This window comes from Condylostylus longicornis, unplaced genomic scaffold (genome assembly GCF_029603195.1).
Source record: "Condylostylus longicornis isolate FDR11 unplaced genomic scaffold, ASM2960319v2 ptg000040l, whole genome shotgun sequence".
NCBI classification, from domain to species: Eukaryota; Metazoa; Arthropoda; class Insecta; order Diptera; family Dolichopodidae; genus Condylostylus; species Condylostylus longicornis.
The window spans coordinates 13,349,719-13,375,631 of NW_026578009.1; the positions used below are offsets into that span (position 1 = coordinate 13,349,719).

Here is a 25,913-nt window from a genome sequence, read left to right on the forward strand (position 1 = left end):
CAAATTTTACATTATATTGTTATTCTTAGTCTATACATTATATTGCTATTCTGTCATTGTATGCAGTCTACAGAAATTTCAAGATATGTATGAAATTTGAAGTGAAACCTTTAGCAAAACATACCTACATGTATATGCAAAAATATGTATAAGCTAACATGAAAGTTTTTGAAATTTTTTCAATATTTTAAAACAAAAATATAACCTAATAAAGAAAAATAAATGGTAATATTAAGTCCGTATTATTCTGAGCATTATGACAATACATTTCACAATCTATAACTTAATTTTAAGTTCTTGTTATATTTTTATAATCAAATTTTATATAAAAAGAAAAAAAGTGAAAGTTTTCGTCAGGATTAAGAAAATGAGCCAAGTAAACTAACTACGAAAAATAAATGAGCCATTGTTATATATTATGAATCTAACTGATATGTTGGTCGAGAAGGAAAACATGCAATTTCGCTGTAAGGTAAACAAAATAATTTTTATTAGACCTTTATTACCTCGTTTAAGTTGAAAACAGAACAAGAACGATTTTCCGCGCCGAACTGTTAGAATCCATATAGAATACTACACATAATTTAAATTGGACAGACTAGGAGGAAGTTCAAATATTTGTAACTATGTTTTCTCAAAAAAGTTTATCGTTAACTATTGAAAAAGTTAATGCAAACACATTCAAAAATTCTATAACAGAGACCGTATTGAATTTTAAATCAGTTATTTTGTTCAAGAACAAGGTTTGTCAAATATCATTATTTAATTTCTACTAGACGTATTAATTTTAATGTATATACTTTAAACATGTACTTACCTAGTTTTTTAAAAATTATTTTAAGTAGTCTCGAATCTTATTGTTTATTAAAAATGAAGTCAGTTAGTAATTTTTGTATATTTTCGTGAAGAGTTGAAGAACGTTATGGTACGCCGCTTTACGTGAAAATAGTTAACGCATAAAACCTGGCGGTTTGTAGTAGTACTTTAATTATTAGTCTATGGCAGTACTAAGAGGAAAAGGATATTGTTTTAAAATTTATTAAAGCTCGATTTCACTGTTTCCTTTTTCAGTGTTTCGTAAAAGTACGCCATTACTTTTTTATTCGTTGAAGAGTAAAGTTGTGGGAGTTAAAAAAATTGTGATTTTAATTGTGAAGAATTTAGAAGGAAGTAGTTGAATTTTAGCAAATTGAGTATTGAGTTAAAATTTAGATTCTTAAATATGGAAGTAAAAACAGAAAATAATGGGACTCCTTTACCACAAAGAATAAAACAAAACGCTAATCAGCCTGAAGCGGAAGAGAAGAAGCCACGTTTTGGGAATCAAGGTGGTCAAGGAAATCAAGGAGGCGGGAATGATCAAGGAAATAGAAATGCGGGTGGTGGAGGTGGTGGAGGAAACCGCAATCAGAACCGAGGAAATAGATTTGGAAACAGAAATCAAAATATGGGTGGAAGAGGTGGAAATATTAAAAGCGAGGTATGTAGGAAAAAACAAAATGGCGTAGTACAATTTGATTAAATTATATGGTTATGATAAATTTTACGAATATAATATCATTTGTGTTTTTATATGACAATCACATGTCTTGTAAAAACCTAAAAGCCATTATTTTTCGAATTAATGAAAACTAAAGATGGCGTTCATTAAAAGTATGTATGTATATTGAATTTATTCTCACACACAAATTATTGTGTTCATATACATTGTATACATGTACATTATATTACATAAAAGGAAGGAGCTGTTTTTATAATAATTTTATTATTAATCCTGACTTCGAAATTGCTAATGATTCTATGTTCTGTACATTTCATTAGCTGGAATGTGCGATAATAGAAGCACTGGAAAGAGAAGTCGGGATATCTACATTTTATGGACTTTTTGTAATTCGTTAATTGTTTCACAGAATGATATTCCAAACTTAATGGACGGACTTGATAATCGTGGGGGAAATGATCGTGATAATAGGGATAATCGTGGCAATGACCGACGTGGCCAACGAGGTGGTGGAGGCGGTAATCGCCGTGACAATATGAATGATGATCGTGGCAATTATAGAGGAAAGGGTGAAGATCACATAATGAATTCAAAATTGAAAGCTTTAGCAGGACCAACACATGAATTGCCTCCTATTGATACAGTAGAAACTAAATTTTCAGGGAGAAACCGCTTATATATTGGAAATTTGACAAATGATGTTACAGAAGAAGAACTAAAGGAATTATTTAAACCATACGGAGAGATTGCTGAAGCATTTATAAATGCTGAGAAAAACTTTGCGTTTTTGAAAGTAGATTATCATGCAAATGCAGAAAGAGCGAAACGGGAGTTGGATGGTTCAAATCGTAAAAACCGTCAATTACGTATACGTTTTGCACCAAATGCTACAATTGTGCGTGTAAAAAATCTAACGCCATATGTTTCCAATGAACTGTTATTTAAAGCTTTCGAAATTTTTGGTCCGGTCGAAAGAGCAGTAATAATTGTAGACGATCGTGGCAAACCAACTGGGGAAGGAATCGTTGAATTTGCTCGAAAAGCTGGCGCTTCTGCAGCTATTCGCGCTTGCACAGAAAAATGTTTCTTTTTAACAGCATCTCTTCGACCATGCGTTGTTGAACCCTTTGAAATAAATGATGATACTGATGGTATGCCAGATAAATTAATGAACAAAAAAACTCAAGAATTTTCCAGAGAACGTCAAGTTGGGCCAAGATTTGCTGAGCATACTTCATTTGAGCATGAATACGGTACCAGGTGGAAGCAATTGCACGAATTATTTAAACAGAAACATGAGTCATTAAAAAGAGAATTACAAATGGAAGAAGAAAAACTAGAAGCTCAAATGGAGTTTGCTCGTTATGAGCATGAAACGGAACTATTAAGAGAACGTAAATAGTTTTATTGTTTGATTGTTGCCAAGCAACTAATTTTTTACTTAAATGTAGAATTACGTAAACGGGAAGAGGACCGTGATCGCCAAAGAATGGAATGGGAAATGAGACAGCGTCAACATGATGAAATGAGGAACAGAGAAAGTGATCATCTCCGCCGCCAGCAAGAAGAAATGCAAACAAGATTAAACAGGCAAGATGAGGAAATGAAACGCCGCCAACAGGAAAATACTTTGTTTATGCAAGCCCAACAACTTAACTCTCTTCTTGATCAACAAGAATTCGGCGGAGGTGGTGGTCCTGGAAATGGTCCAGATGGAGATGACTTTAACAGAGGAGGTGGCGGAGGTGGCAATCGCGGAGGCAATTTTGGAAATGATAATTTTGGAGGTAAATTTTTTAAAACATTTTAAAAGTTTTTTTCTTGTTTATTTTTTTTTTTTGTTTTTGTTTTTCTTTTGAGTTTTGAATTAATTTCCTTTTATTTTTGATTTTGTTTTTCTTTTGCAAAAAAAAAAAAAAAAAAAAAAAAAAGGTTTTTTAAATGGAAAATCTTTTCCAGCTGGAAACAATCAAAACAATAACGGGCCAAATCAGGTATGTTATTTTAATATTACTCCTTAAAATAAAAATTCTGGGAAGAGAAAACTTATTTCAATAGCAATTAAAAACTGCCCTGTATAACAAGTTTTTCTGATTATCCTTTATGTCAGTGGTCTTTTTCTTTATAAAAACTAAAACTACTATCTACATAAATATTTGAAAACTAACTTTCTATAATATAAAACTAATGTTTTTGAATAATTCTCGAATTTCTCAAAAAAAAAAAAATATAAACTCATCATGAGTTACCAATCCTAGACCACTGAATAACGTTAAGATTTTTAATGAAAGAAAATGAAAAGTCTTTGACAAATCAAAAGTTTCACATGTAAATTATTCAAATTCTCTAATTGGGTACTAATTCTGGCCAAATTTTTGCCTAATCATTTGATTTTGAATAATGTTCTGTGAAATTAAACTTAGTAACATATTAAATTTATGCTTTATAATAAAATTATTCTCAGCATTATAACACTTATTATATTCAATATGAGATATTCTCAAATTTATTACTTCATCAATGTTTTTTTTTTTAATGAGCTGTACATATGTTTATTTATAATCGTAGTAAAACCTCTCTTTGTAAATCAACTTTCTCCATACATATATTTCTTTGAAATAATAGCTCTGGAACAAAATTGTATTTTGTGTAACAGATTTACTTACTAAGCCTTAATATTTTTGTTATACATATATATTTTCTTAACAATGGTTTTCATATGAATGGTTTCTTGGCAAAAAAAAAAAAAAATTAAGAATAAATCTAAAATTGTCTCGTTATTTTGATTAAATAATTTAAAATGTAAAATGTTGTTACATACATATTTTAAATTATTTAAAGCAATTCGTATCAATATTAAGTCAATAAACTAGTAATTAAATTGTAACCTATTTGATTTTTAATTTATTTTTTCTGATATTATGATGAGGTGTATGAAATAATGAAATATTCTATTAGTGTTTTTATAATATAATTTAGTAGTAGAATAAGATATATAATATTATTATGTTCTCTCCGTTTTCATAATGAGGTCCCTTATAAATAATCTCACTACTGAAAATGTAAGCTGGAATGTAATGCTACATCATACATGAACTAATCTTGAAAAATAAAAGCGTTCACTGACAAAATGTGAAAGAAATAATTCGAAAAAAAAAAATCAAAAAACTTTGAATTTTGGTTTCGATAAAATTTACATTCTATTGAAAAAGTCATAAACTTAATATAGAAGTAATTTTGAAAAGTAAAACCTTAATGCCAACGAGCAATAGCTATGAAGCTCAAAAATGTAGACATATGAGTTTTGGACAACATGTTCAACAATTTTTCTTCCCATGAAATCCCATGTTCGCTAAAGATTTATGTATGTAAAAAAATTTAGCTAAAAATTTTATGGATAAATTAGTTTTATTTTTACAAGAAAGTTTTGAAAGGAAAATTAATTAACAATAACCAAAATGAACAATATCAATTTTTAATTATCATTAAGCAGTTTCTAAATGATTTTAAAAAGTTTTGATCGGCAAATATTTAAGCTTTCCTCAATTGAAATTTAATTTTTTTGCTTTAAATTGAATATCTACCAACCATCTTGAATAATTTCAATTGATTATCGTACTGCTGCTGGTAATTTGATTAAAAAAATTTAAACTTGTAAAAAATTTTTTATTTGCTATGTAGGAAACATTTTTTTTTTTTTTCCTTTGTTCACTCCTAGAAGGAGCATAGGGCTAGTGCATGATTTCTCATGCACTAGTTTCATAGCGTCATAAGGTTTAACTAGGTAGGTGACTAGCCTGCCGTAGATGTAGGAAACATAACTTGTAATAAAGGGCAAACAAAAAAAAATTATCTCATTCTTTATTTTTGTAATTTGTTTATTGTTATTTAGTGTCAAACAAATAATTGTTAAGTTTACATTTTTGAGTCAAAACTTTTTGATTGGATCAATAATTTTTTGTGTATGCCTATAAAATTTATGCAATTTAATGGAAAGTCCTTCTATATATGCATATAAAATCTAAATAATAAATGAATTCAAGATTATTGTAAGATATTGTACTTTCATAAAAAATAGTTGTTTTATATGTTCAATTAATGTCACTTTATTTTCAACCTTTTCATGTACATATAAGACATAAGTACGCTTCTTCATTTTCTCATTTATATAAGCTATATTTTTCAATTATATTTAAACAATTCGAACACTAAATCAATTTTAAAACTGGTATTTTACTTAATAGTCTTTGTATGAAAAGGTGATTTTTGTTTTCGATTGCACAAAATAAAAACATCGACAGTTTAATTGAAACTGAACTTAAAAGAAAAGGTTTTTCAAAATAATTTTTAATTCTCTGTTTGGTTTTATGAAGACTTGATTAGAAAATGAGAAATTGAGCCTTTTTAGGTAATTTGATTCTAATTAAATATTAAGCCGATAATATTATATTTTAGGTAATTTGATTCTAAATAAATATTAAGCGAATCCCATTAAAATAAATCGAATTACCAAAAAGAAAAATTGTTTATATTAAAAATGCTCATTAAATACTCATTACTTAAACCACATAAGATGGCTTAGTCCGAAAAATCTCGACTATATTAATATTTTCATAGTAAATATGTTTTTGTTTGACAAAACCAATTTTTTTTTCTCTCCATGATATAATCCGATAAAGAATGTAATTTACCAAGAAATAACACACAATACTTTTAACACTTTAATCGGCCTTTATAAAGGTTTTAAAAACGATGCTAACTTTAGCATCTAATAATGAAGTTATAAACATTGTGTTATTTTAGTTTTTTGTAAAAAATTTCAATATTAAATTACGGAGATTATGTAGATTTTCCGTAATATAAAGTATTTATTTTTAAAATTTCTTTGAGTAAGGAAGTATTTTATTTTATTGTAATTAAGAATAAGTATAGTGTGATTTGTGTAAAAAATATTTTTTTTAATTTCGTGTCAAAATTTTGCAATTTTAGCTGTTCTTAAATATACAAAAAATTAAAACTTTGTTGTGTTGAGTATATAGCAATATGCTTTTTTTTCGAATATAACATTTTGAATTTAATCAAATCATCTTTTTTTTATTAACAATACGTCCAATAGTGCCACATATATAAATATAATATACTATGGGATATATCCCTATACGAATGGCTTAAAAAGAAAGATAAAAATAATATTACTTACAATACATATTATTATAGCTAGTGCAATATTGTAAAATGTAAGGCAATAAATTCATTATTTATAAAATTATAAAGTGCATCTCATTTTACGGTTTCAATTTAATTTAAAAAAAAATTATTGTGCTGAAAAATAAATTTCGATTCCATTTTAAAGAAATTAAACTCCATTTATAAGTTTGAAGTATTAAGTCTTATTTAAAAAAAAATTGTTTTTTATTTCACTTGTTCATTATATCATATATATTCGCATATTATTATGCACATAAAGGGTTATTGAATAAATTTAATAATTGTATTATCACAATTTAATAATCACAATCACAATGAATTATCTTTTTATAATCACAAAACACAATGAATATTTCAATGTAATATAAGTTTTAATAGTTCAAATTCTTTTAGTAAATACAAGTTAAAACTGAATAAAACATTGTGCTGAACTGCTAAATAAGACGGGCGCTAATTTAATTTTGGAGATTTTTAATTTTTTCTGGTAGTAAATAACTGAATAAAACAAATATAAACAAGATATCAAAATGCATTCTCATTTTGATTTTATTGATTTGTTTATTTTTGTTAAAATGTAGAATATGTACTTTGGATTTGCATACGCTTAAGACCACACATTATTCAAGATTTATACATGTTTATATATAATTTTTCTACAACTATTTTCTAAACTAACGAGTCGAGTTTTCCTACTTCAATTGCTAGTCGATTTATATACATATATTGTTACAAGAATTATTCTGTCAAAAATACAAATTTATTTCGAATAGAATGTACATAATTTGTTTACATCTTAATTTGAAATTAGGAAAAAAAATTTATATTTTAAATTATTCTCAACCTATTTAAAATTATATGGATGTCAGGTCGAAATTTTGTTTGAAAAACTTTATTAAACTAAAGTAAGAAAGTATAGGGATTTAAATAGGAAGGATATGCAAATTACAATTAAAAAATATTGTCGATACTGTTTTGATTGCATATGGTGCTTTTAAAACATATGTTGTTACAGTTACTTGCGTTTATACCCCTATTGCTAGAAAATTTTCAAATTATAAAATGTTCCTTTTTTTTGTGTTGTTATGATCTATGGATCCGTTATATTAGGTGCTTAATGGAAAATTTATTGTCTGGTTTATGAGTACATATAAGAAGTATATTGAATAACACTTTGTATTCGATTTCAATGAAAAATTACAAATTAAGTTTATTAAATGATTTTATTTTTGATGACCATAATTCATAATAGAAATTAAAGATAAACTTTCTTTACAAAACATGTTTGTTGTTATTTGTCACTTTATTTAATATATTTACAAAAGAGAGGTTTTACTTTGCAACACTACTTATGAATTGTTTATATAGGAATTTTTTTTTTGTTTTAAGATATGGATTTTGGGTATTTTTATATAGCTTATATAAAATTTTGTTTTCACAGAATTGAAAAAAAACATGCAAATTAAAAAATATATGAGAAATTAAACAAAAACTCTATTTTTGTTTTCGTTTTGCTTTGTTTTCGATTTTCGAAATACATGTACAATATAATTGACTAAAATCTGATTCCAATTATCAATCGAAACAAAAAACAAAAACAAAAAAACAATATTTTTTTCACCCTTCTCAATAATCTAGGATCAGGGATTTATGCCAGGAGGATTTGATTTTGGTAATCAAAATAATCAGCAACAAAATCAACAACAAGGTGGTAATGTTGGTGGACCTAATCAAAGACAGGGAATGTCCCGTTGGAATGATCGTCGTAATAATGGTGGTGGCGGAGGAAATGAAGATTTCCAAAACAAAAGACGACGTTTTTAAATGAATTTAGACAAAACAGAAAAAAGCAGAAAAAAAGTTTAATATTCAAAAATCATTTTGAAATGACCATTTTTATAGAAACTTCATTACCTAAAAAAAATTAGCTTCAAACTTAGCTAAAATTTTATCCCATTTATAAATGTCTAATTAATGTCATAATTTTCATCAAATTGATGTGCAACAAATGAAAGAATTTGCTAAAGTTCTTTAAAAAAAAGTACTTTTTATTCAATATTTGATCACTGAAAAGCTAAACAGTATAAGATTTTATTTTTTTTGGTTTAGAATTAAGAATTTTTTAAATTTAATTTTGACGTGTTTTTACTTTTTAAGCTGTCTATATCGTATTAAAAATTACATAAATTACTTTCATTCTATATTATCATTCATTATATACAAAAAAACATTAGTTTTAAATACTTTATTTAGTAAATTATTAAGATTAAAAATATTTTAAATTACAAATAAGAAATTACAATAAAATATTGTAACATCTAACTTTAGAATGCAATACATAAAAAATATCTCACTCTGTTTTTCTATTTTTTATTTCTTTTATAATTATATTTAAAAGTTTTGTTTTTCTCCTTATAACGATTTTCTTGTCTTAATAAAGAATTTAGTTGTGTGAAATACAGGCAATCGGTTTGAAAACCTAATTAATTACAAATTTTAAATTTATTTTATAACTCAAATTCTCTGAACAATTTTTCTTAAAAAAATTAATATATATACATACATACATATTTATTGAACAATTATTTAATATAATTTTTAGTTTACCAAGAGCAATAGTATATTTATTACAAATGCAGATATTTAAAATTATAGAAGAGGCAAGAGACAGTTTAGATTTAGAAACCAATAAAATTATTTTAGGTAATATTTTAGCTAAAAACAGCTAATCTGAGTCAATTGTTAAAATAAATAATTATAAATATGAATTTATATTTATTCATATTGAATAATTAGTCCAGTGAATACGAATTTTGATGCAATCGGTATTACACATTTATTTTTAAATTAATATAAATTTATATTAGTGCTTAGCGTATAGTGCTTTAAATGTGTTACACGAATTCGATGTGTAACTTTTTAAGCATTTGCTCTAAAATGATTTTACTTTTAAAAATACAAAATATTATGTGATTTTAATTTACAGTTTTGGATTATATACATTTAATAATTCAATTTTACTTTAATATTTTTAGTCCAGTTTTTTAATTGTTGGTAAAATTATGTATGTGTTAAGGGAAAAAAATGCAATTATTGTTGGAGACTATTAAAATTGATGAAAGTTTTTCTTTTATTTTTGTCTACTCGCGTATTATTATATATTATATTATGTATATTATATATTACATTATATTATATTATATTATATATATTATATATGAATTATGTACTATATGTTATATATCTATAGATTTATAATCATATATCACATCTTATATAAACAATCATATATCACATATTATATAAACATATATATATATATATATTATATACTATATATTATATATGCTTATATGGTATATATTATTATATACATACTACATATTAAATATGTATTATATATTATAATTTACATACTAACAAAATTTCGAAAATAAAATATATTTTAAACATTGTCATTTGAATTTATAAGGTTATTACTGAATTATCGAATTCAAAGTATAGCAAGTACTTTTTTAGTGTGTAGCTTAGTAGGGGTTATATATATATAAATAAAACCACCAATTGCATGGTATGTTTATCGGAATATCTTATATGTATTAGGTCGGAATATAGAAATATGTTAAATTTATAGATTTAATCTTCTAGGACAAGTGATATACTGTCAAATTATCACATTTTAATGTGATTGGGATTTAACTCTAATTTTGCAGGTCCTTTAGAGTGTATTTTATATGTTTATTAAAAATTAATTGTGCATATAATGAATATTGGAAAATCTAAATGAAATTTAAATGAAGCAATTCTTGGATTCATGTAATATTTGTATTATGGAACTTTGAAATGGAAATTTTTGCGTAATAAACATTATATTATAGCGATTGACCTTTTTACATTACATATTTGATTGATGGTTTTTCAAGTTTTTGGAAATTTTGAAATATTGTTAACTGGAATTTTTTATAATCATTCATGAAGGAAGTGTTTACATAATTGTTTAAACGAAAAAATGTTTACTTGAAAAAATCATTTATCTTTAACGAATCAATTTAGTTTTACTATTTCACCATTATATATAAAATCAACTTGAAATGAAAAATAAAAATCTTGTGTATCTCTTTTTTTATAGAGGTAAGAATTTTATTAATATAAATTTTATATTTTGATCGTATATTGTAATTAATTTAACCTAAGTCTTAAATATTATATAATATATACATTTTAATTTTTTTTTTGTAACCTAGATATGCCAGATAGTGCTACAAGAATATTTTTCAATTTACTAACTCTATAATTGTGTAATAAATTTCTTGAATTTGTAAGGTACATATTATAGATTAATTAATGTGAATGCGGGATTGAAAAAATTTTAGTATTTCGACAAAAAAAAAGCGTGTATAAAAAAAATCACTTTTTTTGTTTACACTGCAAAATATTTTTAATATTTAGAAAATATTCATGAAATTTTCGTCGATACCACGAATTATGTTAATAAATACAAAATTTATGTCGTATTTTACAATTACTTTTAATTTAAAACTTGGCTTATGAACAACTACCACAGAAATTTGTTTTATTTTACAATTTATTGAGTACATGTTATGTAATGTGTATCGAGATTTCAACTTGATTGCTTACTGTTTTCAAAAATAATTTTATTGAAATATAAAAAAAAAATAATTTCAAAGTTAAGCAGTATTTAATATAAAAATGAATACAATATGTGCACATGATGATCGTAGAACCAATTTACATATTTAATATTTAACTTTGTCCAACAGATTGATAATAACATCAGATTTTGAAACATATTATCAAAAAAAGTTACAAATCTAAATCCTTTAGAAATCAATTAAATATCTCATAATCAAATGCTAACATGTAAATTATTTTGGTTTGAATTTTCTTTCTTATTACTACTCACTCACATTATTTAGTGATAGTCTGTAATTCAATGTTGATAAAACATAATTGTTATACATACTCAAATTGGCATATCTGGGAATATATCTTGATCAAAATTATTTATAGTAACATGATATGTGCATATTAAGGCAAAGCTAAAATGTTACAAAATTAAATTGACAATTTTGGAAAATAAGTTGGATAATATTGATTATATAATTCAAATTAGTTTGTTTAATGTTGTTTTATAACAACCATTCTTGCAGAAATAATATCTTCTTTGGAAATTTTTTATTAATTGTAATGTTGTGTTGTTTTGCAAATTATAAATTATATTTTATAAAATTTAAACTATACGATTTTAGTACAAGTTTTTTAGTGACATATTACTATTTTTGATTATCTATATTGCAGCTATATTTTTATTATAGAAATAAAAACATTTTTACATTGTAATAATGATTATTCTTGATTGTGCATAAAAAATACTCACAAATTTTCTTGGAATTGCTATTAAGCAAAATAAATTCCAAAGTTCTGTGTGATTTTTAGTTGTTTCAATTTTGGGAAACTGAATATTTTTGTCAATTTTTTTTTGTATTTTTATATTAAAATATATTTTACATATATTATTCTCGTTAATTTTGTTGGAAATTTATTTCGAACTTTATTTATATAAAAATTTTTGTTTCAGATTTATTGCTTTTTACTTTTTTGTGGACTTCTTATCATAAAATTCTTAAACTATGTGCAAAATATATTTATACTTTATTATGAGATACATTAGTATAAATGACTTGGATAATTCAATAATATAGTTAATTTGTTATTTATATGATATTTTATATATTGTTTGTGTGCATACACAAATATTTTGTTTATATTAATTTAAATTATACTGAAAACATGTTGCTGAAGTCAAGAATTATCTTTTTCATTGTTAAAGTTTATTCTCTTTTCCATCTTAAATCGTTAATTTACTAACAATACGAAAAATATATTTTGGTGTCTTTGTAAAAATTTCTTTTATGGCAAATTTTTAATAATTTCCGTAAAGGAGAGCAAATCCATGGAAAAAGAAGATTATTTGTCGTACTAAATATTTTTATAGTATTACTTAAAAATAATTTTTTAATGAAGAAAATAAATTCTGTTTCTGGACGGACTTCTGGTTCAAATCTTAAGTTTTATTCTAAAGAGGTTCTTTATTAAAATTATTTTTAATATCAAATAATTTTTTGATAAGATATATATATAAGGCGTTTTAAAACTGATATACTATGAACATATAATATTTTGCTAAAACTTATTGTCAACTTTTGCTCATTTGAAGTAATTAATATGTTATTATTTGCAAATTATGTGTATAATATAATAAATAACCATTATTGGATTGTTTAAAAAATTATCTAATTGATTGATTTTCAATATAGAAAAAAATATGGGGTGAAAATTTAGTACTGAAAAAAAAAATATTTTCTATGTTAAAAAAAAAAAATTGTTATATTGTCATCTTATATAATTAATGTTATTAAACTGATTATTTACCATCAATTGTCAATTTTACCAACAACTTATATATAAATTAGTTGAAAATATTCAAGTTAATTTATTTAATAAATTACTGTTGCTTTTTTAAAAAACTGTCATAAACTTTTAAATACTTTAAGAAAAATTTTGTTTCACAAATTTTATAATTTTTTAAGTTTATTATTTTATTTTATAATATGATAAATTAAAAAAGTTTTGTGAAATAAGACTTTCAAGAGAAGCAAAAAGCCTTTATTTTTTTTTTTTTGATATGTTAATTTTTTAAGATGAACACTCACATTTATGACTAGTTGAAATATATCTAATGTAATTTTATAATTTCAGAAACATCGTCTAGAGGTGACCGGGGTTATTGTATCATTCAATATTGCAGGTAAATCTATTTAAAGTACTAAGTTCAACATAATATGTATGTACTTAATATCCATAATTAGAAGTATTTTTCGTATATACTTCCCACATTTGAAAATTCGTAATTTCCAAAATGATACAATATTACTATATTCTGCGTTTTTCACAAATCAGTTTAGTTTAGTACTGAATGTGTTATATCTTTTACAATAAATTACTGCACGTGATGACCAAAAATTTGATTGATAATGCGGTACTATTTCTTCGTTTTGTTTTATAACTGCATGTTAAGATTTTTAAGAGTTACGCGCAACAATTACGCGTTTTGATTTTACTGGCGCGAAACTATTTAGATTTAGGATTTATTATTTAGAATTTAAATTTTGCTTTTACTTTAATTGAAAATTTTCATTTATAAGTTAACTGAAAATGATAAAATATTTAATATTGTGATAGCGTTTTAGAAACTTTAACAAGCATATGACAATCTTAAAACTTTCACGACTAAAAAAACATTTTGTTAAGCTAATGTCAAGTTTTTGGCCGTATCTTTGTCTTTCTTTTGTCTAAGTTATTTAAGTTGCTCTAAGTTAGAAATGTGAAAGCAAACTGCATTATCAAAAACAGTCAATGCAATACAATGTAGCAATTTATACAAAATAAATTAAAATCACTTAAAGTGGTCTTTAATTTCTTTTTGTTTTTTTCTTTTACGGTCGTTTTTAAAGTTTTAATACGATATTAATACTACGGGTTAACTGTGGTAAAACTTTTTTGTATCATTTGGGATGCCAAAAATTTTCTTTTTTCCTAGCTTCCTATAAACGAGTGACTAAAAAATTACATTTAAGATTGAAACAAAAATTTAAAATAATAAGTTAGATTTTTTTCCTTTTTTTTTGTTTTTTTTTTTTTTTTTTTGTAGTAGTAATTGTAAGATCAGATTTTTTTTCAAAAAAATTTCTTAAATTAATTTCAATTGAAAATAGAATTACATTATTTTGTTAAAAGATATTTTGATATTCACATTGAAGAGCTTAATATGATGATTTCATTTGACACCTCTTATGAAAGTCGGTGATTACAAAAATAATGATAATATAATTTTCTGATAAAAAGCAAATGAAAAAAATTAAATAATTTTTTCTTGAACAATTTTGACCAACAATGGTTTTGTAACGCTTTGATTTTATTTTTTACAGGCATGATTCTAATTTGAAACAATTTGACTAAAAATTGAAGACTAATATAAATTGAAGAGAAGTAACAAAAGAACTTCATGGAATATAATATACCAAGTAAAATTAAAAGTGAGTTTATTTTACGGAAATTTAAATGAAATTAAAAGTAAATTATTTAGTTATGAGCTTCAAAAATTAAAAATCTTAACATTTAAAAGTTAAAATTTGAATTAAATCTTTTTTGAATTAAATTGTATTAAAGAAAAAATTTATAATAGCAACATGGAACTCCAATAACTTTCTTAAGAATTACTTGCTAATAATTTTGTTAAGAATTACGAGAAATGTTTCAAAATTTCCAGATTGCTATTAATTAATACAGTTTTTTCTATAACTTATGCTAATTTTTGATTAAATACATACATATATTGATTTTTGATTACTAATTTTGCGTCTTGATGTATAGATTTAATTGTTCATGTAGAATTTTTTGGAAATTCTTCAAAATATTAGTGTTATTTTGCTTTGTACATTATTTTATGATGAGTTTTTCATTGACACCTCTTATGAAAAGTGGTGATTATAGAAATAATGATAAATTTTTTCTGATAAAAACATCCAAATTATTTTTAATTACATTCAATAGTAAATTTATCTAAATAGTTATTTTATTTTTTTGCAGGGTTCGTTTAAATTTCTAAATTGGCAAATAAATTGTGAATAACCCAGAATAAATATGTGCTCTGCAAAAGGTAATAATTTTAATTATTATAATAAAAAATATATCATAAATGTATTTCAAAACTTAAATTTTCTGGTAAGCCACTATGATTATAAAAATTTTACGGATCTAATTTCTGAATTGTGCTTGAAGATCATAATTTTAACTTACCTACATTATATGAGTGGTTTTACCAACAAAAAATAATATTTACAAAAATATTTATAAAATTGTTCAAAATATTTTACCTAAATTTTTTAACTATATTTTAGTTTTTGAATAACATATTTCCAATTAAGGTTAAAAACTTCTTTTACTTAATTTATTTTGGAATGGATATACTTATTCCTTCACACTCTTTTTTTTTTGTTGTAATTCAATAATTTTTGTTTATTAACTTCAACATAAAGTGTTGCTAACCTTTTTACATTAAAAATTTTTAAATCATTCTTCTATTCAAAAATTGATTGAAATTTCCGAGCTTTGTTTCTAATGGAACATTGTGTGTGTTCAATTCGTAGCTATGGTAAAACTAAAGTTATGTAATGAAATCGTTAAAATTTTTTTTAGACATGCTAATATAAAAAGTACGGTTAAAAGTGAGAAAATGGAGCATCAGAATGGCTTCATTTAAAAAATGAGCAATAAAACTTGAGGAAGATAACAATACATTCTGGTCTAGAAGCTTTTTAATAGTACAATTAAATAGAAGACCTACAAGACACGTTGAGTTCAAAAAGGAATAAATCAAAACCCGGGAGGCATGGTTTTTGATTTCTGAAATAAACGAAAGCTGAAATGGGGTGATGCAACCTGATATGTTTTTTAGTTTGTTCAGAAAGGAGTTTATTTTGCTTTTTAAGAGTGCGGTTAATAAATATTGAAGATGGATTTTCAATTAACTTTTTACTTAAATGCAAGTACAAATGGATTTTCATTATGATGGATTATAAATTGTTTATCGGGAAAGCTAAGTATTTTGTATAGATAAAATTTTACGCAAAAATAATAAGGCCTCCGATAAACGAACAGAAATCTATCCTAAATGAAAATTTCCGAGAATACATTTACCGTGGTTTTAACTTCAAAAACTACGTTTCAATATAATACAAAGATTGAAAACAAGTTTTTGAATAGAACCGGTAATAGTTCATATTAAAGGTAGTAATGGTCTATGAAGGCGCATAGTTCTATAAAATATAGCTTTGTGCCATGAGATCGATTTATTTGAATATCATTTGCATTAAAGAGAATATAGGGCTATTTATAGCGGTATTCGATTCTCTTTAAAGAAAAAGTACGTCTTTTATGGTGTGGACTTGTTAAGACCATATAATGTCTTCTGGTCCACGAATTACTCGGGGGAATGATAATGGACCTCTGATAGGGAATCAAACAGTAGGTCTCAAAATTATCGATCTTCCCTCGCATAAATTCGAGGATAAAAGGATGTCCTCAGTAATAGCTTAGTTTTCAGATATTTGTTTTGATAAACCGAAGCACATCATTCATGGTGTTGGCCTGTTATGACAATAAAATTTCAGCTGGCCTAAGCATATTCGGGGAAGGATAATGGACCTCTGATAGGGAATCAAACAGTTGGTCAGAATTTTATCAATCTTCCCTCGTATATTTATTTCAGAATAAAAAGGAATCATTCAATTTCCAGATCTGATGGGTAAACTTTGTTTTGCTCTTTCCTTTGTATGAGTTATCCAATTCAAATTCAAAAAGTTTTACAAAATATTTTTAATTGTTGTTCAGTTTCTTTTTAACTAAGTTTGAAAATGAAACTGAAGAAGAAACTGAAAATTAAATTAAATCCATAAAAAAATGTTTCTTTAAAAAAAGATATACGCACATATTTAAAAACACCAAACATAGAAAATATTTATTCATTTTGTATAATTTAAACTTCTAAGTTGTTTTCTTTGTCTTATATTAACGTATTGGTACTTAAATTTGTAATATTTTTCAAATTTTTAAACTCAATTTTCTGGTATGGGTGGTTGGTTTTCAAAATTTTTTTTAATAAATTCACCAACCGGGAGGGTGGTGGGCCCATACCCCTCACGATAGGATTATCAACCTAAATAAAATTATTAAGCTGAGCTTATTTTATTTTCTAAATTATATTTACGTGTTATAAATTTTATCGATTTTTTGGACATAGTTTGTGAGTAAAGAAAAATATTTTTGTAAAGTATCTATTTTTTGTAAGCAAAATATGAAAAATTTAAATAAATTTTTTATTAAAATAAATTGTAAAATTTAACTTTAATTATTTTTTTTTTCTGGCAATTACGAAATGAAGAAAGCAACTTTGAATCCTAAACATTTTGGTTGCAGGTAAGCTCATCAATATCATTTTTTTTTTTTGTTTTATTTACACGATGATTAAAAAAAAAATACGGATCTAATTACTGAGCCGGTCATGATGATTCTTTATTTTTACCTACATTATATGAGTGCTTTTAATAATATATAAACTTTTTTGATTTCAAACTCCTTATGTTCCGACACGTTAAATAGTTGTGAGGTAAATGGGCATTATATTGAAATACTGTAAGGTAACTCAATATTTCTCACTTCAATATGTAATAACAGATTTTGATAACGGTTAAAATTTAAATGTTTCAAGTTTTAAGAAAAACATTAACCTTAATTATTTTATTTATATGTATGTATTTATGTCTAAATATGTATATATTTAACAAATATCTAAATTACTTTTTAGAATACACTAATTTGAAGAAATTATAAAAATTTATCTTTTCATACATTGCAATAATAAAAATTATTGCAATGTATGAAAATAATTATAAAAAAACTAATAAACATTGTGCGGAAGGAAAGTACTTCAAACATTAATTGTCAAATTAAAAAATATATAAATATAAAAAATATTAAAAGAACTTTTTCCTTAGTTTTGAATTACTTTATTATTGTTGTTTATTTTCGAATTGAACAAATTTGACTTTTCGGAACATAAGTTTGATTAAAATATATATATTAAGAGGTATCGAAAAAAATATTCAAAAAGAAATCTAAAAAAATTTTTTTTTTCAGTTTCTGTGTAAATACCTTCATATGTTTAAAGGGCGGATATTTTTGCTAACTTGTAAGTAATATTGCTCTAAGTATTGTAAAAACTTTGTTGTTAGAAAATTAAATTTCGATTTGCTTAAATTTATTAGAAACAAATATATTAAAATAATTTTAATAGAAAATTTATGATGAAAATAATTACCGTATGATATTGTTGATTTAATAAGGCTGTATTATTACTGAAATTTCCAACTAATTATTATTTAAAACTCATTCGGTTGCGTTGTTAATTTTGGTAATATTTTCAGATCAGCTTGTAATTGGGAGACTGTGTTTTCTGATAGTGAAGAAAATTTTTTTGTACAGGTAGGTAAGCGTTATTTCAAATATAATTAAAATAATAAATAATACATTATTTTTAATTTCCCATAGATAGAAATAGGAAGAAGATTTTTAAGTTTTATTGAAATAGTTACTAATAAATTATCATTTTAATAAATTTTATGATTTTTTAAGCAAATGTTAAAAATTCGATGTTGAGTTGTACTGTAAAATTTAGATATTAACTGAAAAAAAAAGCATTTAAACCTTGTAAAAACAATCAATTATTCAATAAGCAAATAACATTTTTCTAAGGGATCAGTAAACAAAATAATTTTATTAAATTTCATACCCTCGACTTCATTTACATAATAAATTACAATTTGCTTGTTTTTATTTAAATAAAACATTCAAGAGTTCAACTTTTAACATTTTAATTACAAAAGGGAAATTAAAGCTAAAAATATCACTTATAATGTTTTTTACAACCAATTAAATTTGATGTCAAATAGAATTAGATATTTAGATCAACCTTTTTACTAAAATCGAATAGTTTCTTTTTAATTACATGTGACGAAAGGCTATAACTGCACCAGTCGTATATACTATGCCGATTGGCTCTTTTACGAATTTATAAAAATATAAACTAATTATGCATATGTATATTAATAGATGGCAAAGAGAAATAATTTGATTACTTTTTTCAGAATTGTTCATATTTCTTAATTTCATGAGAACTTTTAATGATGAAAATAATTACCGTATGATATTGTTGATTTATAATAAGGCTGTATTATTACTGAAATTTCCAACTAATTATTATTTAAAACTCATTCGGTTGCGTTATTAATTTTGGTAATATTTTCAGATCAGCTGGTAATTGGGAGACTGTGTTTTCTGATAGTGAAGAAAATTTTTTTGTACAGGTAGGTAAGCGTTATTTCAAATATAATTAAAATAATAAATAATACATTATTTTTAATTTCCCATAGATAGAAATAGGAAGAAGATTTTTAAGTTTTATTGAAATAGTTACTAATAAATTATCATTTTAATAAATTTTATGATTTTTTAAGCAAATGTTAAAAATTCGATGTTGAGTTGTACTGTAAAATTTAGATATTAACTGAAAAAAAAAAGCATTTAAACCTTGTAAAAACAATCAATTATTCAATAAGCAAATAACATTTTTCTAAGGGATCAGTAAACAAAATAATTTTATTAAATTTCATACCCTCGACTTCATTTACATAATAAATTACAATTTGCTTGTTTTTATTTAAATAAAACATTCAAGAGTTCAACTTTTAACATTTTAATTACAAAAGGGAAATTAAAGCTAAAAATATCACTTATAATGTTTTTTACAACCAATTAAATTTGTTGTCAAATAGAATTAGATATTTGGGTCAAGCTTTTTACTAAAATCGAATAGTTTTTTATTTTTTAAATATGTGATGAAAAGCTATACCGCCCCAGTCGTATATACTGTGCCGATTGGTTTTTTTTACTGAATTTATACAAATTTATAATATGAATATGTTTATTTAATAGATGGCAAAGGGAAATAATTTGATTGCTTTTTTTCAGATTCGTGTTTTGTAATTACACAAGGTCTGGGTTGAAATTATAAATTATTATATGAGCACATTTTTCGGATGTTACAGGTTGGTATTGTATATATTTTTTGATTCATTAAAATAGTTCGCGCGTTAAAATAAAAATATTTTTTTTATTAAAGTAGTTTTAATAGAATTTTAATAAAAATTTTTTGTATAAAATGTACAAAATTTAATTTATATTGAAAGAATTAATAAAGGTCCAGTTTTATTTTCCAAAGCGATGAATTTATTTATCTCGTTTTCATTTTGTATAAAATGAATTTTATTAACATTTGTTAATTCTCAACTTCATTGACATCATCTATTGCATTGTGCATGTTTTTTGTAATTAAAGATTAAAGAGCTCCACCCTTAAACATTAAAAAAAGGAAAATAAAAATTAAAAATATCAATTATAATTTTTTTTACAACCAATTAAATTTGGTGTCAAATAGAATTTAGATATTCTCATCGACCTCTTTTTGCTAAAATCGAATAGTTTTTTTTTTTAAATACGTGATGAAAAGCTATACCGCCCCAGTCGTATATACTGTGCCGATTGGTTTTTTTTACTGAATTTATACAAATTTATAATATGAATATGTTTATTTAATAGATGGCAAAGGGAAATAATTTGATTGCTTTTTTTCAGATTCGTGTTTTGTAATTACACAAGGTCTGGGTTGAAATTATAAATTATTATATGAGCACATTTTTCGGATGTTACAGGTTGGTATTGTATATATTTTTTGATTCATTAAAATAGTTCGCGCGTTAAAATAAAAATATTTTTTTTATTAAAGTAGTTTTAATAGAATTTTAATAAAAATTTTTTGAATAAAATGTAAAAATTTAATTTATATTGAAAGAATTAATAAAGGTCCAGTTTTATTTTCCAAAGCGATGAGTTTATTTATCTCGTTTTCATTTTGTATAAAATGAATTTTATTAACTTTTATTAACTCTCAACTTCATTGACATCATCTATTGCATTGTGCATGTTTTTTGTAATTAAAGATTAAAGAGCTCCACTCTTTAACATTAAAAAAAGCGAAATAAAAACTAAAAATATCAATTATAATTTTTTTTACAACCAATTAAATTTGGTGTCAAATAGAATTTAGATATTCTCATCGATTTTTTTGCTAAAATCGAGTTTTTTTTAAATACGTGATGAAAAGCTATACCGCCCCAGTCGTATATACTATGCCGATTGGTTTTACTAATTATGCATATGTATATTAATAGATGGCAAAGGGAAATAATTTGATTTTTTTTTTTTTTTCAGAATCGTGTTTTGTAATTGCTCAAATTTTTTTTGGATTTATATAAATCATTACATGAGCACAGTTGTCGGATGTTTCAGGTTGGTATTGTATTTTTTTTTGATTTATGAAATAGAAATATTATTTTTATTTAAATTCAAACTCATATATGTAAAATTAAAGTAAAAACTTTTATTAAAGTAGATTCAATAAAATATTAATAACAATTTTTTATATAAAATGTAGAAATTTAATTTCTGTTGATAGAATTAATAAGTCCAATTGTATTTTCCAAGGTGATGAGTTTATATATCTCGTTTTCATTTTCTATAAATGACAAAATCCATTCCCTGATTAAACTAACAAAATTTTTGTTTTCGAAATTAGTATATTTTTATTTAACAAAAGTTTTAATTTTCGTTGCAGAATACACGCACGCATGCAATAAATGTATATGTAAATGTTATGCAGAACGCTTCTGACATGGAAATTACTACTACAAATATGGATTAATATATTAATCGTAAGTTTAAAACAACTAACATTAAAATATAGGTGTTAAGAATTGGCAAATTTGTTTATTGTAACTAATTTACTTTATTTCGTACATGATTCAAAAATACAATGCCAAATATCACATGATTTGAAAAAATTGTGTTTGATTTTATAAAATTAAAGAAAATTTTCCAATTTAATTTCATTGAATAAAAAATTTTATTATTAGATATTTAATAAAATGTTTTGTTTTGCATTTTCTGGTCAAAAACTTCCGCAAACACTGTTCCACTGTTAAAATTATGATGTAAAATAGGTTTTCTTGAATATAAGTATCTTGAATATTTTTTTTTTGTATTTCTAATAAATATCTTCAATTTTCCTTTTTGCACATTATCAAAAGTCTTTTCATAAAAATTTATGAAAAATGAAATGTGTTTTAGGAAACTTAAAACTTTAATGATGAATTATTTTGGATTCCCCAGCATTTTAATAATAAATGACAAAATCCATTCCCTGAGAAAGAATTTTTTAAGAATATTAAATTATATATTTCCGAAACTACATAATATGTATTTAAATATCACATTTCTTTTTTTCGTTTCAGATTAAATAAAACAAAAACTTGCCGATTCTAAAAATAAAGTAAGTTTGAATTAAATAATCAAAAAGTATTCAAAGGTTTTGTATAATAACAACTAATAAGTATCCATATGATTAGTTAGTTTTCTACTTCCATATGAATTTTTTATAAATTTTGCCTCAATACCTGCAGTTGTGATTAGGATTTATATGCGCATGTTCGAATTAGTTACTATAAATGATGATTTTTCGTAGGAATCTCATTGATATTTAAAAATGAAAAAAACCTTTTTTGCTGAATATTTTAAACATAATTTTTATCGTTATTTGTATATAATTTTTTTTATTAAACATTTAACTTTATTTTCCCGCAGATTAATGGACAAATGTTTGGTTCAAACTGGATTTATAATGGACAATAAGGAATAAAAGCCAAATTTTATTATATAAAATGGGTATGCTTTTGTTAATTTGTATTTCATAAAACTGTTAAATATATATTTTGGTTGTCTTCAAATTTTTTATCTCTGATGATAATAATTGGTCCGTGTTTATGAATTTATTTTGATTGCAATTTCCCAATTACTGATTTAACTTATAACCAAATATATTCTTATCATAAGCTTATAGATTATTATAATTAATGTGAGTTTTATTTTTCAGATTATTGCGATTATTGGTATCATAGGAAATTAATAAATATCAAGTAGCTGTGGTGCTATAAAAGTGAAAATAAGGTCAGCTTTGTCATCTCTAATAAGTTTTTTTTTTTAATTTTATATGAGGATAAAATTTATAATTAATGATAATTAAATTTATTTAATTTATTTGATTTTTTCAATCCAACACTGAAAATAATAATCTACAACAAAAACATTAATAATATAAATTCGCAAATACTTGTTAACAAATTTATTTTAAATTTTTTAGGATTATGAAAAATTTAGCAGCACTACTCAGATCAACGTGCTTCATATTCAATATGGATTTACTTTCAACAATCGTTTAGAAAATGGCTTCAAAAAATACTAAACCATTTTTGAAAGTTTTACAAACAATAATTTGAGATGATATTTTAAATATGGACGGGGATAGTTAGATATATAACTAAACGATAACAACAATAATTAATTTGTTTGCTTTTAATTTCACACATTTTGTGATTATTTCATTATACGTATGTACATATATATCGGTTTTTAATTTTTTTTTTGTTATATTTTCATTATTAATTAACTGTGGAAACATTTTGAGCCATATTCTCAAAAACAAAATATCTTGTTATCTATTTAAATTCGGTTCTTAATATTACACGTACTTTTTTTTGTTTCTGAATTACATTTTTTACATTTTCAAAGTGGTCCTCAAATTATTGTTTTTAAAAGTTCAAAGAAATTTGTGGAAAAAGTTTTCAGGTAAGCTTGCTAAAATATTAGAGAAGCCAAACCGGTAAAAATTAAAAAAAAAATGCCTTTCTGATTACGCCATATTTCATATCCAGTGCGACAATATTTTGTTGAGAACTTCTTGAATCATATTTCGATAATACAGTGACTTAAAGTAAAAATGGTCCTCCTTAAAAAATTTGATTATGTCATTTAAAGAAATATATAATTAACTATTTAAAATTTGTAAATGTGGCTGAATTAATATACACTTTTGCTTTAAAGCACCATAATTAAATTAGTCATTCACTATTTAGAAGAAAAAAAAGGGAAAATTTTAAAACATTGAACATAACAATAAATGGTACACCCCGACAAAACAAATATCAACATGAATTTTTGGGCGTCTACCGTTACCTAAACACAAAAACTGCAATTTCAAGTGCTAAAAGGTGATGACTAAACTATTAGGAGAGTCCTATGAAATGCTGATTTACACGGTAGAACTGCTAGAAAAAACCATTCATTAGTAAGAAAAACAAGAAGGTACAATTAGAGGTTGCTCGTCTATATATTTTGAAAGACTTTTCATTTTGGAAAGATGTGTTTGGATCGGATGGGTTAAAGTAAATGAAGGTCTGAAAACACAGCACGTTCAGTACCCACAGTAAAACACGGTGATGGTCACGTAATTTGTTTATGAACACAAATATAGCGCAGTTCTTGCTATATATCGCGGTATACTGCTTTTATGAAAAGATCTATTTTTTACACATTTAAGTCCTTTTCATAAACTTTGTATTCAAATTTTCTTAATTCCATGTAATAATATAATTCGTTTTTTAATGACTTAATATTAGTTTTGAAGTGGACCATTTTCACTGCGAGTCACTGTTCATATTTATAAAGAGCTCGAAATAATATTGACGTACTTATGGCAAAGTTCTAATTTTTTAGTTTTAAATATGATGATATTTATTAATGCTCATAGTCTTCTTTTCCCGACATAAAACATTTGATGATTTTGTTAAATCTGAATATTCAATCATTTAATTTTTTACAACTACACAATTTAAATTTTTCATTGTAATCAGATGCACATACATTTTTGTTCCTTTCAGGTACGTATAAATATCAGCTATCTGTGTTCTTTTTTGCGAAATTGGGGATATAAAAGTGAACGAGCGCCTTAAATATTATTTTAAATTTTTTGATAATGAAAAATAAATAAAAGGAAAAATGTACATAACATTCATATTCGTTTTGTTTCATTAATGTGCTTCAAGATTAAAAAGTATTTCAGTTCGTCCTAAAATAGTGTATGCAGTTTTGGTAAAGTTTGGTTTTATAGGGGATTTTCGACAACTCAAGTGTGCACCACAAATTTTAGATTAAATCGGAGTCTTCACAAATACTTTCTAGGAACTAAATAGTTTACATTTTCGGATTTGTTACATCTGTTTGCTTCAATATCAAACCATTTTTCTTTGGTATATTTGGCAGACGCAGACGTGTTGATCAAAAGTGGGCAAAACTGATAAAGGCATTTGCCTTGTCTTTGTCAGTTTTTGCCCACTTTCCATGTAAGTTTTTAATAGCAGCGAGATGTTTGATAATTTGCTTCATTTTCTTTGTTGCCGTCCACAGTGAATAATTGTTTTCTCACACGCCGTCAAATTTTGAACATAATTAGCAACCGAATCCTCCTTGTATTTTCTGTTAAAGATTTATATATGTATATTTAATTTATACTAGAGGTGTGCGCTACATTTCTAACCCAGCATTTACACATACAAGTTAC

General features: G+C 24.3%; 1 protein-coding gene and 1 non-coding gene across 8 annotated transcripts; both read left to right on the forward strand.

Moving 5' to 3' along the window:
* Positions 1 to 1,073: 1,073 nt before the first annotated feature.
* LOC129609877 (hrp65 protein-like) lies at positions 1,074 to 25,369 on the forward strand. Of its 7 annotated transcripts, none has more exons than XR_008697046.1 (20): positions 1,074 to 1,480; positions 1,911 to 2,895; positions 2,953 to 3,288; positions 3,434 to 3,495; positions 13,487 to 13,535; positions 14,716 to 14,823; positions 15,377 to 15,446; positions 17,730 to 17,764; positions 18,485 to 18,536; positions 18,772 to 18,833; positions 19,653 to 19,714; positions 20,375 to 20,451; positions 21,038 to 21,114; positions 21,674 to 21,751; positions 22,077 to 22,173; positions 22,753 to 22,790; positions 23,102 to 23,182; positions 23,391 to 23,464; positions 23,658 to 24,142; positions 25,234 to 25,369. XR_008697046.1 is itself a non-coding variant. In XM_055522060.1 (5 exons), exons 1-5 carry the CDS (start codon positions 1,223 to 1,225, stop codon positions 8,528 to 8,530), a joined length of 1,827 nt encoding a protein of 608 aa, XP_055378035.1. In that variant the 5' UTR covers positions 1,074 to 1,222; the 3' UTR covers positions 8,531 to 9,064. The 7 variants fall into 7 exon arrangements, 2 of the variants coding, with proteins under 2 accessions (XP_055378035.1, XP_055378036.1); XR_008697044.1 differs by having other exon boundaries at positions 19,653 to 19,710; XR_008697045.1 differs by having other exon boundaries at positions 18,772 to 18,829.
* Positions 23,252 to 23,321, forward strand: LOC129609938 (small nucleolar RNA U18). The gene has a single exon (XR_008697065.1). It is a non-coding gene; the product is annotated as a small nucleolar RNA U18 (small nucleolar RNA).
* Positions 25,370 to 25,913: the final 544 nt, after the last annotated feature.